The following is a 13,315-nucleotide window of genomic DNA, read 5'->3' as shown; positions in this document are numbered from 1 at the left end:
GGGTTGTGTGTTGCTGGCGGACGGTGTGTTGATGGTGGGTTGTGTGTTGCTGGCGGACGGTGTGTTGATGGCGGATGGTGTGTTGATGGCGGACGGTGGGTTGATGGAGGACGGTGTGTTGATGGAGGATGGTGTGTTGATGGAGGATGGTGTGTTGATGGAGGATGGTGTGTTGATGGTGGGTTGTGTGTTGATGGAGGATGGTGTGTTGATGGTGGGTTATATGTTGATGGAGGATGGTGTGTTACGGCGGGTGGTGTGTTGATAGCGGGTGGTATGTTAGTGGTGGGACCCTGCTGGCAAGCTCTCTGCTTACTTGAGACCTGCAGAGTCCACTCGGCTGTGTGGGAAGCAGCTATTGTAAGGTAGTCATTTGTTCTTTGGGTGCTTCAAGACCCTCTTGAAGTTCAGCCTGCAGACTGCACATGGTACAGAGGGTGGCTGTGCTGCTGGTCGTGGCTAGAACTGGTCAGAGTGCTCTTTGGCTGTCTTCCCATAGCTTTTAAAAGGAAGACTGTTACTGGTCTGCAGTGATGTACTTTAAAATGTTAAAGAGACATGGGGCTGATTACAGCTAGGGGTGTAGCTCTGAGGCAGGGCTCTTACCACAGTTAACAAGGATCTGGATTAGAGCCCCAGAACCATAGAGAGAGAAGTTAAGACATACAGTGATGTCTGAACAAATCCTTTTTGTTAGAGAAAGCAAGCATATCGAGACATTTAAAAAGCATCATTTTGTTTGTGCTGAGTTAAGCTTCAGCTTGTCTTCTATTCACAGTGTATAGGGCCCTGGTAGAAAGGCTTTTAATAACTAATTCCAGAACTGTAAAGCCTGTATCAAGTGTTCTAATTTGCTGCCGGTTGCTTAGTTGACCTTGTGAAAATAATTGAATGTCTAACCTGTGTCTTCCTGTCCAGTCCTTTAGCATTCTGGTTTTTGCTAAATGAGGCATTAGTGAGAGCCTGGCAGAGCTCTCCCTGTGTGGTTCAGGATGTTCTGCTGTGGTTTAGCCAGCTGATTTTTCTCCTCATATGTTCTGATCGTTGCCTCCCTGCCCCCATTGCTTTACAACATGCCAAGAGCATGGGGGAGTAGAAAGCGTTACAACACTCTGAACAATGATCACATTGAAGGTTAGCTATTCCTATGGTTTCTGTGTGATTGTGACATGTGTGTTCACACCAGTCAACATATTGTAAAGGGGAGAAAGTGATTTGTGTGAGCAGTGGGCCCTGGTCTACGGAGAAGGCTTGGCCCGAAGCCTCTGACACAGCTCTCAGCATCTGTTTCATGTAATGGCATTTACTGCAGTGTGGAGCTCTCTGTTTAAAAGAAGGGATTTGAGAAGGGATTTATAAGGAGCTCCTGGGGCCAAAGGTCACTGCTAATCCTGTAGGTAAAATTCCTTGCTGTGGCCCCTGTAGCTTTCTGCTTGAAGTCTGTGTGCTAAGTGTCCCCCTTTGTTAGTGTGGGTTCTTCTTCTGTGAAGTCAAGAGAGTGGAGAAACGAAGGACAAACAAGCCAGACCAAGCTTGGTGCTTTCTACAGTTGACGTTTCGTACAGGATGGCTCCAAATTATGTTCAGTTGTTTACATGTTATGCTATTATGTTATTATGAATGTCAGAGCTTTCTTAAGGGAAGCTGTCTCTGTCTGCTGCCTCCTGCACTCAGCCTTGTATTTCTCCTCTGGCAGAAGCTTGCTCTGCCTGTGCCCCTGCTGAACCTCTGCCTGTTTTATGTAGCGTACCCTCAGAAGGCTGTTTTCTAAGATTTTTTTATGCCTTCCATTAGATTAAATAACAGAAATTGCAAACCGGGTTTGACATTTCTAGTGTACTTTTGTCCTATTCAAATAACATGTAAATATGAAATGTTAGTGACAGGATTAAATCGGTTTTGCCTATTTGCTGATTGTCTACTAACTTCCACTCTCCTAGAAACAGAGGTCCAGTTTATTCCTCGTGCCGTGAGACACACAGCAAGGAGAGTCTCATTTCTGAGTCCCCGTAGCTCTAGCCAGTGAATAGTCACAAATAGATGTCGTTGACCAGTGCTCAATTAAGGTCTCCAACAAGTAGAGTTCTTCTTGCCTTTCCCCCCTTCTTTCTGCCCACTACATGTTTGCAGACATGATGGCAAGGCTCCAGGAGCAATTTTGGACCCCTGATCTAATGTAGAGACTGGAAGATACAAAGTATGGATGATAGCAAAGGAGAAACCTGGCGAGAATCTGGTTTCCAACCTTATAGAAGCTGTTTGTCATCTTTGTGCACCCTTGAGAAAATTAGCCCCTCAAATTTTTGTTTTTGACTTTTTGCTTCAAGAAGCAGTTAAATCAAGATGGTAAAATGTATGCCTTGCTGCAGAACTGCATTTAGTAAAGTGTGCAGTGGGAAGGTTGAAGATCTGCTGAGATCACATGGACGTGCTAAATGATCAGTCATTGAGCACCCTGGAGGCAGAACCTCAACCTATGCAAAATATTTAAGAGAATCTTCGGAACATGCATGTGAAGTCATGGCTGTCCCACATTGTCAGCACCACAGAGCAAAAGTGCTGCATGACCATGGATGAGAACCTCACCAGAGCCCACGGGTTCCCACCATCCCAGAGGGCTTCGCTTCAGCCTCAGTGGGAAATTCTTAGTGTTGTCAAGTGTCCAGTAGGTTAAAATCTGCAAGTTAGGGATGCTTTTTTAAGGATTAAAAAGTTGTTGGTTGGAACTGGAGAGATGACTCGGTGTTAAGGGCCCTGACTGCTCTAGAAGACGACCTAGGTTCAGTTCCCAGCACTCATTCGGGAAGCTCACAAGCACCTGCAATTGACCCCAGGGCATCTGGCTCCTCTTCCCATCCTTTCCCCACAAGATGCTGCAGTGAATTGGTGTATGGATGGACCTTTAGCCTCTGACCTGTGTTTACCCTAAATTGGGCAGTTAGTTGTACCACTAGTTAGTTGTCTTCCCTTGGAGCTGAGGAGTGCCTGAGGACTGACAGAGCTAAGACCAAGTGTGTATCCCAACTCTGGAGAGCAGTTTTCCTCAGTGTGGGGGGGGACACATCTGAATGAGGAGGAGGGCCAGTGCGCAAATGGATAAGCGAGTTTGTGAGCGAGCATCTCCAGCAGAGCAGTGAGCGGTGTAGGACAGACACAGCCAGCTTCCTCATACCTGCTTTCATTTCTGCTGAGTTAGAATTAGCTTACAGTTCACACGCCACCAAGGACTCTCAAGTTTGTGAATTGATCTTGTCAGAGTTTGGGAAATCCCTCCCAGGCTGGAGTGGAAGATCAATGGAACTGTTTCTGGTGGGTGGATTCCTGGTAGCCCTGCTTGTCTGCTGCTGTCTGCTTAAGCCAGTGACTGGGAGGAGGGCCTATTCTTGCCAGACCAGCTGTGTCCAGGTGCCCAGACCACTCCGTGACACGCATTCTTATGTGCTTCGGCATTAGCAGTTGGGTAACTCAGTACGCTGGAGTCTTTCTTGAAGCACAGAGGTGTCTCTGGAAGGAACTCTTTCAGGTCATCACATGCCATTGTTTCTGTCTCTCTTCCACCTTCCAGGAGGGACACAGAGATTACCGCGTGCCATCGGGATGTCCTTGGCCAAGGAACTCATCTTCTCTGCACGAGTTCTTGATGGTCAAGAAGCCAAAGCTGTAGGCTTGATCAGCCACGTGTTAGAACAGAACCAGGAAGGGGATGCTGCCTACAGGAAGGCACTGGACCTGGCGAGAGAGTTTCTACCTCAGGTACCAGTGAGAGCACCTGTGTCCATTTGAGATCACTCCATAACATTCGGGAATAGTGTAGTGCCCATCTCACGAGCTGAGGTGGCCCTGTCCTGCCTCAAGTAAAGCAGTTAAAATAAGATTTGAAGGTAGTCCAAGGGTTGCACGGGAGACAGACACATGGCATGCATGAGCACCACACACACACAGCGTAACTTCCTAGCAAGTTGTTTTAGCTTGTTTACCAGCTTATACTCTAACAGAGTCATCTCTGTAGAGACAGTGATGGGCGGGCTGCTACCTAGGATGGCCCTGCCTCCCGCTGAGTCAGGAGACCGCATGTGCACACTCCCGTGGAGGTCAGGCCTGCTGTTGGTGCCTTCCTCCATCGTTTTCCACCTACATACTGAGGAGGGGTCTCTTTCTCGGGCCCTGAGCTATGGAATCCAGCTCGTTGGTCCAGTCAGGGTGCTCTCTGCCTGTTTCTGCCTCCCCGAATTCTGGGATTACAGGGTGACTGCCACACCAACCTGCCCGTCATGTGTGTTGAAGATCTGAACTCTCAGTAAGCATGTTACCCACTGAGCCCTCTCCTTGGCCCTACTACGTTGTGTGTTAATTTAAAAAGACCATTCAGTACAAAATCTAGCATCAAATTGACATTCTCCTCCTGTAGATAGATGTAAACCAAGACCAAAGACCTCAGTTTTGTTTGCAGAGTGTGACCGTCTCTAGAGTAGTGATGGCAGCTGAGCTTCCACAGCATGTGAGTGTCACTGTCTTCTCAGAGAGGGCATTTAGTTCTTCCCTCCTTAACCCTGCATACCTGACGGGGACATACCTGTGTCAGCCCACCATCACTGCGGTTAGCTGTCTATGCTGAGAGGACACCCGGGTCTGTCCCTGTGGGCTCTCCATGCTGCAGGAAGAGGTAGCCAGTACATCAGTGACAACACAGGCCCCTCTTGACAGCCCAGCTCATCTCCAGCCTGAGCTTCAGGCTCTGCCACTGTAGTGTGGTGCCGAGCCGGGCAGACTCCCCACGCTCCCCTCTGCTTCCCGTGGAAGGACAGTAACCGAAGACTGCTGGACCTTTAAAGCACACTCCTCCTGCTGCCATCAAGGTCCAGTGTGATCAGTGACAGCCACTCTGAAAGTCCAAGAAGCTCAGAAAATCAGTTTCTGTCTCGCATCTCGGTTGTTGTTAGCAGATCTGTGGATCCTACATTGAGAATACGGGAATTATACTTAGGTATTCTGTATAATTTGCATAAGTTTTAATTAAGACTTGTTTCTTGACTTTGAATTTCAGGGGCCTGTTGCAATGAGAGTGGCCAAACTAGCGATTAATCAAGGGATGGAGGTGAGTGTTTCTGGTGCTGCTCCTCGGAATCAGCTTAGACATCCGGGTTATTTCCTACACTCTGGAATAGAGCTGCTGTCATATTGACTGAAGCTGCTGGGATTCCTTTCAGGCCATGGATACAAAGTTCTGATATCCTGGCAGCTCATGGCAGCCTTGTTCTCTTTGACATTGCTTTAGTGGGGTCCTTAGCCAGTCCCTGGGGAAACAGGCTCCTTAGCCAGATCATTCTTCTGTCAGTCATTCAAGAAGAGCCGCCCACCTCTGCCGAGTATTCCTCTCTACCTGGAACCTCTCAGTGTGTGCAGGGAGAAGCACTGAGCCCAGGCTGGTCTGAGGTGTTAGTGGGTCACACTGGGAACATGACCACAAGGAGGGGTCCTGGGCTGGAGGAACAGTGGACAGTGCAGGTTCTATAAACTTTGGAGCTCATGTGCGCGCGTGAGTGTGCAAGTCTTTGTTTAACCCTCACTGTCCCTCCTCTGTAGGGAGTAGTCCAGCCAGGTCCTTGTCAGACATGCCTCTGAAGCAGAGAGAGGTCAACCTCAGATGGTGGAGTCAGGCTGTGACTTCAGGAGCCGAGTTGGAGGTCTCAAGTTGTACATACTTCAGGACAGTTGTGCTATATTGAAGGATTCTGTTATTTTTGATTGTTTGAGGTTATATTGAATCTTCCTTATTCTGCTAAAATACATTTTTGTCCTTAGGTCGACTTAGTAACGGGGCTAGCCATAGAAGAAGCCTGCTACGCTCAGGTATGTAACATGTCCATACAGTCAGGCCATGATAATTCCAAGAGGTTCTGTTTCTGTGTGCATTCCCATCCTTGGAGGTGGATACATCTGAGATTTTGCAGGGGTGCCCTGCCATGCGCTGATGGTCTTTGTGGTTCATTGGCTATTTCTGGGATTTTGAGCCTAAGGTCTTCACTGAAAAAGAAAACTGTGTGATCGTATGAATGGACCCCTCCCCCAAAGCAAAAGTCTTTGTCAGGTTCTAGTCCTTATTCACATCAAAGCTCTCAATAAAGTGTGAGCAGAGCAGGCCCTGTGCTGATGTGGTCCCTCTCTGTCACGGTCAAGGTGGTGGCGTCCTCCCACTTCCTTTCAGCTCCAGCTTAGGAGCCAGGCTAATGCAAGAGGACAGAGTCAGAAAGGTAGAGATGAAACTGCTGATGTAGCTGAGGAAATTCCAAAGATCCGCAGTGGAAACCCTGCTCAGAAGTCAGCAAGATCGCACTAACCCTGCGTGCCAGCAACAATGGAAACCCTGCTCAGAAGTTAGCAAGATCACAGCAAGATCGCACTGACCCTGCACACCAGCCACAAGTGAAATAATGGCTAGTATCTCAGTAGTCAAAACATTTAATCAAGTATACACAGGCTCTAGAGGAGAAAACTAGTAAGCAGTGGTAGCAGAAACCATGATCTACATCATTAGCTGTCCGTGTTGGAGGGCAGAAGGAGTCCTGCAGTGTGTGGTGGAACACACCTTTATGTCAGCACTTCATAGGCAGAGGCAGGTGTGACTTCCAGGTCAACCAGGGCTACATAGTGAAGTGGGGCCTTGTTTCCAAACAAAGATAAAACGTCTGTGCATTTAATTCAATCACAGCAAGCATCTTTACTCCTAACTTTATGGATGGAAGGTTGATTCAGAGTTCATAGCTATAGAACAGATAGCTCCGTGTGGCCAGAAGATATTGCTGGGAGGCCAAGAATACCCAGACTTTGTGATGCCGCTGATGAAAGAAAGAGCATGTCAGTGGACCCAGGGCCTCACTTGGGGAGCCCACACAGTATAGCCATGGACACTTGGACAGAAGGACAGCAGCCGCTCAGTGGAGAACAGTGGGCATAGAGGCAGCAGCATGGAGCACCGGGCGTCTGCGTATGTGCAAGTGTGCACAGAATGAGGTTTCAAATGCACAGGAAGCTGCTGCGTGTGAAATGAGCAACTGTAGAATGTACAGATGGTGTGGGAAGGCGGTCAGCCCTGGTTTGGCAATGCCAAGCCCTCAAGAGAGAGGAGTGGTGGGTTTGGCACTGCTGAAAGGATGACAAGGGCTGTGCTGGAAGGGAAGTCTTTCCAAAACACGGATCCGATGAAGGTCTCACAACCAAGACACAGCAGGAACTCTGAAGGCTGCACAAGAGGTAGTGAAAGCCTCTTTAAGAATGGACAAGAGGGACTTCCGCTCGTCGCTTGGCTGTTCACGACCCGCGGCGAGGCTGGCGCACCGCAGCCACGATAGAGGCTGATGTGAACCCGAAGGCCTATCCCCCGCAGATGCCCACCTCACCAAGAAACTGCTGGACCTTGTTCAGCAGTTGTGCAACTACAAGCAGCTTCGGAAAGGAGCCAATGAAGCCACCAAAACCCTCAACAGAGGCATCTCTGAGTTCATCGTGATGGCAGCAGACGCTGAGCCCTTGGAGATCATCCTGCACCTCCCACTGCTGTGTGAAGACAAGAATGTCCCCTATGTATTTGTGCGCTCCAAGCAGGCTCTAGGATGGGCCTGTGGGGTCTCCAGACCTGTCGTCGCCTGTTATGTTACCATCAAAGAAGGCTCTCAGCTGAAGCAGCAGATCCAGTCCATCCAGCAGTCTATTGAAAGGCTCCTGGTGTAGGCCTGTGGCTCTGCCCTTCCTGTCTGCTCCCACCCTACTCTGTATCATACCGTCTGTTAGCATGTAGTGTTTTCAGCCAGTTTCTATTATAAATACTGTACTACATCTGGTTTTTGTATTTTTACAGTCTTACAGGGTTGTTCTGTCCCATCTCCCCATCCTCTCCTACCATTTTTTAATCTGTTTCACTTACTCTAAGCGAAATGATATCTAAGGCAGGTGAGAGGCAGAGTGGCACAATTTAACAGTGGGAAGAACCAGGAAACACCTAAGCCAAGGATGGTGTCTGCTTCCATCTGCAAACTCACTCCTCTGTGCAGGACAAGATGACAGTAACACTCGTCCCTCACGCCTTTGCATAGGAGATCTCCATATATGCTACCATGACTGAAGAGCTTTCAGCAGCCCCTCCCGCCCACCGTCATTTGAAGAGAAAGTCTGATAATGTCAAACCTACGTCCAAGTGCCATTTATTAATGTTGTGTTTTTGATATGTGTTACCTAATATTCTCACCCCATTCCCTACTGAGGGTATCAAGGCAGTAACAATTCAAAGGGATGGTCTGCAGACTCCTAGGCGGCCTGAGTTTGACTGCCTGGATCTTGAAGAGTGACAAGGACAGAATAGTTGGAATAAAGAATACCGGGGCTGGAACTCAGAGCAGAGACAATGCTGTCAGGGACAGTCTGCCCTTCGTTGAATGGGGATTTCTTGTGGGGCTGTTTGACACCCACTTTGGGAGCCCTATCCCTTTCCTCCCTCAACATGGGTCAAATGTATTCTCTGTCACATGAAGAGCGAAAATAATGTTCATTCTTGAGCATCCTAACAAATATGTTCATATTACATTAAAAAAAAAAAAGAATGGACGAGGGATTGGAGAGATGGCTCAGTGGTTAAGAGACTGCTGCTCCAGAGGTCCTGAGTTCAATTCCCAGCAACCACATGGTGGCTCACAACCATCTGTAATGGAATGGATGCCCTCTTCTGGCCTGCAGGTACACATGTAGGCAGAATGCTCACACCTTAGACAGACAGACAGACAGACAGACAGGACAAGAGATCTGAATAGATGAATAAATAAAAGAACAGAAGGAGATCTGAATAGTTCCCTTGCCGCAGTAGATGGGCAGATGGCACACAGCCGTATGAGACTGTGCTGGAAGTACCTGTCATTTGGAAACTGAAGACTGCAGTGTGTGTTAAATGACCAAACCTCAGGACAGTAGGCACTGACCATGGCTGCCCAGGCGTTAGTGGTTCTGTGGCCCCAGCATGGATGGCAGTTTGAGATAAGCCTGAGTACCCTCTACCATGTTGTCCAGCAGCTGTGTCCTTGGATGTTTGCCCAGATAAGGTGAAAGCATCTCTGCCCCAGAACCTGCTACTAAACTTTATTCATAGTTACTAATTTAGAAACAGTGAAGATGTCTGTCCTTCATAGTCCGGCTTAGTGCACGTGATTCAAATCCAACAAAGTTCAAGGCTGGTGTGCCACACCTTGGGACTTTGAAGGTAGCCTCCAGCCTCCACTATATAGTGAGACCCTTTCTCAAGAATGAATGAATGAATGAATAAATGAATGAATGAATGAATGAATAAATAAATAAATAAATGTCCTTCACCCAAGCCTGTCCTACCTGTCAAGCAAGAAAATGGTGTAAAGGAACCTTGAATTCATGGTGCTCCGTGTGAAAGGGTCCAGTCTGAAAGGACTGGGTCCTGAGTCATTCCTGACAGTCCAGTGACATCCTGGAAGAGCTGACAGGCTGGAGTCAAGTATGTGGAGAACAAAGAATGTTTGGGGCAGCTAAGTAACTCTCTGTACACTGTGGTGATGAGCAGGTGACGTCATGCCTCTGTCAGACTCCCAGAACACGCAAGCGCACTGACTGTTGAGGAGATAGCGGCCGTGTGCTTTGACGCGGGCTGTTGGAGCTGGTGGTAGAGGGAGCCCAGGGGTCTCCATGCTGAGCTTTTCATTGGTTTACCTCTGAAAACAAAACACTTCACTTTTTAAGCATATTTGAAATGGAAAAAAAATTTGGATTAAAAATAGTTTGCCACACACTTAGGAAATTTGTTCAAAGGACAAGTGGCCTTCCCAGCACCTGCTGGTGGCTTTCGTAGTTAATGCTTTGATGCACTGTGTGTTTGTAGATTTTAGTGTTTCATGTTTTGTCTTTCCTAGACCATCTCAACGAAAGACAGACTGGAAGGTCTTCTTGCTTTTAAGGAGAAAAGACCCCCTCGCTATAAAGGAGAATAGGAGGAAAAGCCCGAGGAGCCCTGTAGTGCTGGAGACTCTTTCGATCGGCTCCTCAGCGACCAAAGCCGAGAGTGGGTTGGTTCTCACTACGCCTGGAGCAGGCCCATCTGTGCTCAAGCCACTGTGCGCCATGTCGTATTTATTCAGATTTATAAAGCTAGCCATGTCTGTGCTCAAAACACATTCGAATTAGGTCTATGTTTTTAATATTTCCCGCATATCAGCTTTCTGTCATTAATTTTTTAATGTGAATAATTTATATTGCATTCTCTAGGGAATAATTGATTGTACGTCTACTGTGCTGCATCAAGAAAATAAAACTATTTCTGTATACCAAAAATGTGAAGTTATACCAAATACAGTTGCTGACTAGCTATGTACATGTCCTTTGCCTCCTGAGGACATTCTGAGTGAAACTCCCCAGTGTCAATAAAGCCAATGAAGATGATTTGAGAATCTGCCTCTTGCCCCTTGCCCAGCATTTCAAAACTGATTGCTGTGTGCTGGATTCCAGAGTAACGTTTCTGTGCTGATTTTGTCACGGAACCATGTGACACGGTCCCAGAACAGGAGGTGAGTGAGGGGTCGGCCATCAGGTGGCTCTGTTCGGCTTAGCCACAGTATCCTCTGTAGGGGTTTGCAGGACTGAGCCTTGCTGTGCTCAGACAGGACTTGGTGCTTGCCGGAGACTGCAGTGGACCTTGTGTCCTGCAGCATGTATGCATCCCGCCTCTTCCCTTGCACTCACATCTTCATCCTGAGGCTGCAGATCCGCACACCTACCCGTTAGGTAGCTCAGCTAGCCAGCTGAGGAGCTTGGCTCTCTGGGGATCGTGTCTGGTGTGCACACCTAGCCCTCGGGGGATCCTGTCTGGTGTCCCTACTTGTTTACTGAGGAAGCTGCTGAGCATGCTAAAAAATGTCACTTGTATTGTGCCTGGGCTGGAAGTGGTGCTGCTGATGGGAAAGGGTGTGGATCTGTAGCCAGACTGCACTTGCTGGTTAGTCACATTTGATTTCCTAACGAGGTGTGAGGCTGGAAGCCAAGACCTGTGGTGGCTTTAGATGGGGAGGGAGCAGGAGTAGGATACTGGCTCTGGGTGTTTCACCTTGCCTGCACTTTCTCTTGCTGATATTCCAGCCTGTGGCACAGAAAGGGAATGAGGGCACCAGTCGCGGTTGTCCAAGAAGCAGAAGCAACAAAAGCATTTCACTTCATCTCGGTGTGAGACCTGCAGGTTCTGAAGCACTAAACCTGTAGAAGACGGGCCACCTAGTGTAGAGCTTCAAGGAGATTCAGTGTCTCTACAGGCACTGACACTTGTACATAACCCTCGCCCATGTACACACTCATGCATGCACATACACATAGAATCAGAAATAATCAGATATATATATATCTTATGGGCCTAGCATGATAGTGCATGCCTTTAACCCCATCATTTGGGAGGCAGAGACAGGCAAATCTCCCTAGGGTTTGAGGGCAGTCTCATCTACATAGGGGCTTTTAGGACAGTCAGGCTACACAGTGAGACTCTCTCTAAAAATATGTCTGTATGCATGTATATGCAGGTGCCCACGGTGGCCAGAAGAGGGCGGAGGATCCCCTGGAGCTGGAATTAAGACATTTATGAGCCACCTAATGTTGTTAGTGCTGGGAACCAAACTCAGGATTTCTGTAAGAGCAGCAAGCACTCTGCTTGAAGCTGGATTTGCCCACAGCTGTGAGCCACTCAGTGTGGGTGTCAGGGACTGAACCCAGGTCCTCTGCAAGAGCAGTAAGTGCTCTTCACCCCCAAGCCATCTCTAGCACACTTTAAAAAAATTAAATAAAAATAAGCTAGAAACTCTTTTTTAAAAAAAGCTAGAATCATTTAATCCCAGCACTTGGGAGGCAGAGTCAGGCAGATCTCTGTGAGTAGTCAAGGCTAGCCTAGTCTACGACTGAGTGAGTTCCAGGACAGCCAGGGCTACACAAAGAAACGATATCTTGAAAAAACAACAAAGCTAGCAGCTCTGATTTTCTGTGGTTGCATCTATCTCTGATGTTAAGGGTCATCTCTAGGTCCATTTTTTCCACCCATCGACTTACCCTCTTTTTTCCATCAAATGCATCTTTAACAGGCGGGGTCATTTTCCCAGCAGCAGTGGGAACGATGCTTTCTAGAGGTGAGGTGTCAGCTCTTGGGCACAGTGCTTTGAGAAAACGGTCCTTTGGGTGGCTGGCTGTGGCGCTATCCCTCAGTTGACCTGCATGTCCACTTTGGTGACATACTCTCCATTGGCTCTCATTTGGAGTTCAAAGATCCCAGTTTTAAATAACAAGTCCACTATTTGCTGACCTAGTTAAATATTAACTGACAAGTGTCTCTGTGTTTATTGGGCTGTATCACAAAAATCAATTCAGATTTTCTCATAGTGTATTAAAAATAACTATGTGGCAGATGTGTCACAAAAGAAAGTATCTGAAAGTCAGTAGGTGATAATCTGGAAACTTAGGAGCTGTTTTACATTAGTTAATAGATTGTGGTGGGGGGGGCAAGAAGGAGGGTCATTTCAACCCTTTGCTCAAAATATCAGTGTTGCGAGCCCTGAAGTTCTTACAGATTCCCATCTTTATGTTGCCACGGCCCCTCCCTTCTAGAAAGTTCTGAACTCGCCTCCCCTGCTTGAGAACATCACTTGAACCTCACTCAGACAGCTGTGGTTCATTATTTTCTAAATTTTCAGGACAACAGGAAAACGCTGTGGACCTGACAGGGAAGGGGGGGTACTCCAGAGACATTGCACACAGATGCCATGGGGAGGCCACCCTGTCCCATGCTCGTCCACATTTCGAAGAGGTGGGTGATAAGAGGACCCTTCCTGTCAGTGACAGATCTCTGAGGACAACCGCTCACAGGAACCAGCATGGCTGCTATTTGTAAAATCCCAACATAAAAACAGCATTGGGCAGACAGTGTGGCTGAGTGGTCAAATGCACCCTTTAGCGGGCACGCAGCCCTGGGTTTAGCTTGCAGCACCTCAGATAAGGTGCTTCGTGTAGGTTTGTTGACATGTCATGGTAATGACTGAATTAGGAAGCTGCCCAGAGCTTTTCAGACACTGTTTTCTCTCTAAGGACTCTGGGCCTCCTGTGGTGCCCAGAGGAGACCAGCGCATTGAGTCAGGGACGGAAGCCAGAACTGATGACTCGGCTCTTTGTGCTTGCAGCCAGCCGGATAACAGAACCACACTATGGCTGCAATGCGTGTGCTGTCTACACAGGGACACGTGTCCTTCGCCCTGATTGTTCAGTCATCTCATGACTTGGCGAG

The 13,315-nt window shown here is 48.0% G+C and overlaps 1 protein-coding gene and 1 pseudogene across 2 annotated transcripts in view; both read left to right on the top strand.

Annotated features, from left to right (window-relative positions):
* Auh (AU RNA binding methylglutaconyl-CoA hydratase) overlaps window positions 1-10,443 on the top strand; it is a 95,512-nt gene extending 85,069 nt beyond the window's left edge. For both annotated transcript variants that reach the window (XM_013349193.2, XM_005355184.2), the window contains 4 exons: window positions 3,566-3,753; window positions 5,045-5,095; window positions 5,803-5,850; window positions 9,921-10,443. In XM_013349193.2, the coding sequence (XP_013204647.1) occupies window positions 3,566-3,753; window positions 5,045-5,095; window positions 5,803-5,850; window positions 9,921-9,998 (365 nt within the window). In that variant the 3' untranslated portion in view covers window positions 9,999-10,443. The remainder of the gene's footprint in view (window positions 1-3,565; window positions 3,754-5,044; window positions 5,096-5,802; window positions 5,851-9,920) is intronic.
* LOC101998600 lies at window positions 7,068-7,833 on the top strand (annotated as a pseudogene).
* Window positions 10,444-13,315: the final 2,872 nt, after the last annotated feature.

This window comes from Microtus ochrogaster, chromosome 16 (genome assembly GCF_000317375.1).
Source record: "Microtus ochrogaster isolate Prairie Vole_2 chromosome 16, MicOch1.0, whole genome shotgun sequence".
NCBI lineage: Eukaryota > Metazoa > Chordata > Mammalia > Rodentia > Cricetidae > Microtus > Microtus ochrogaster.
This window is presented reverse-complemented; position numbering and strand designations above follow the sequence as displayed.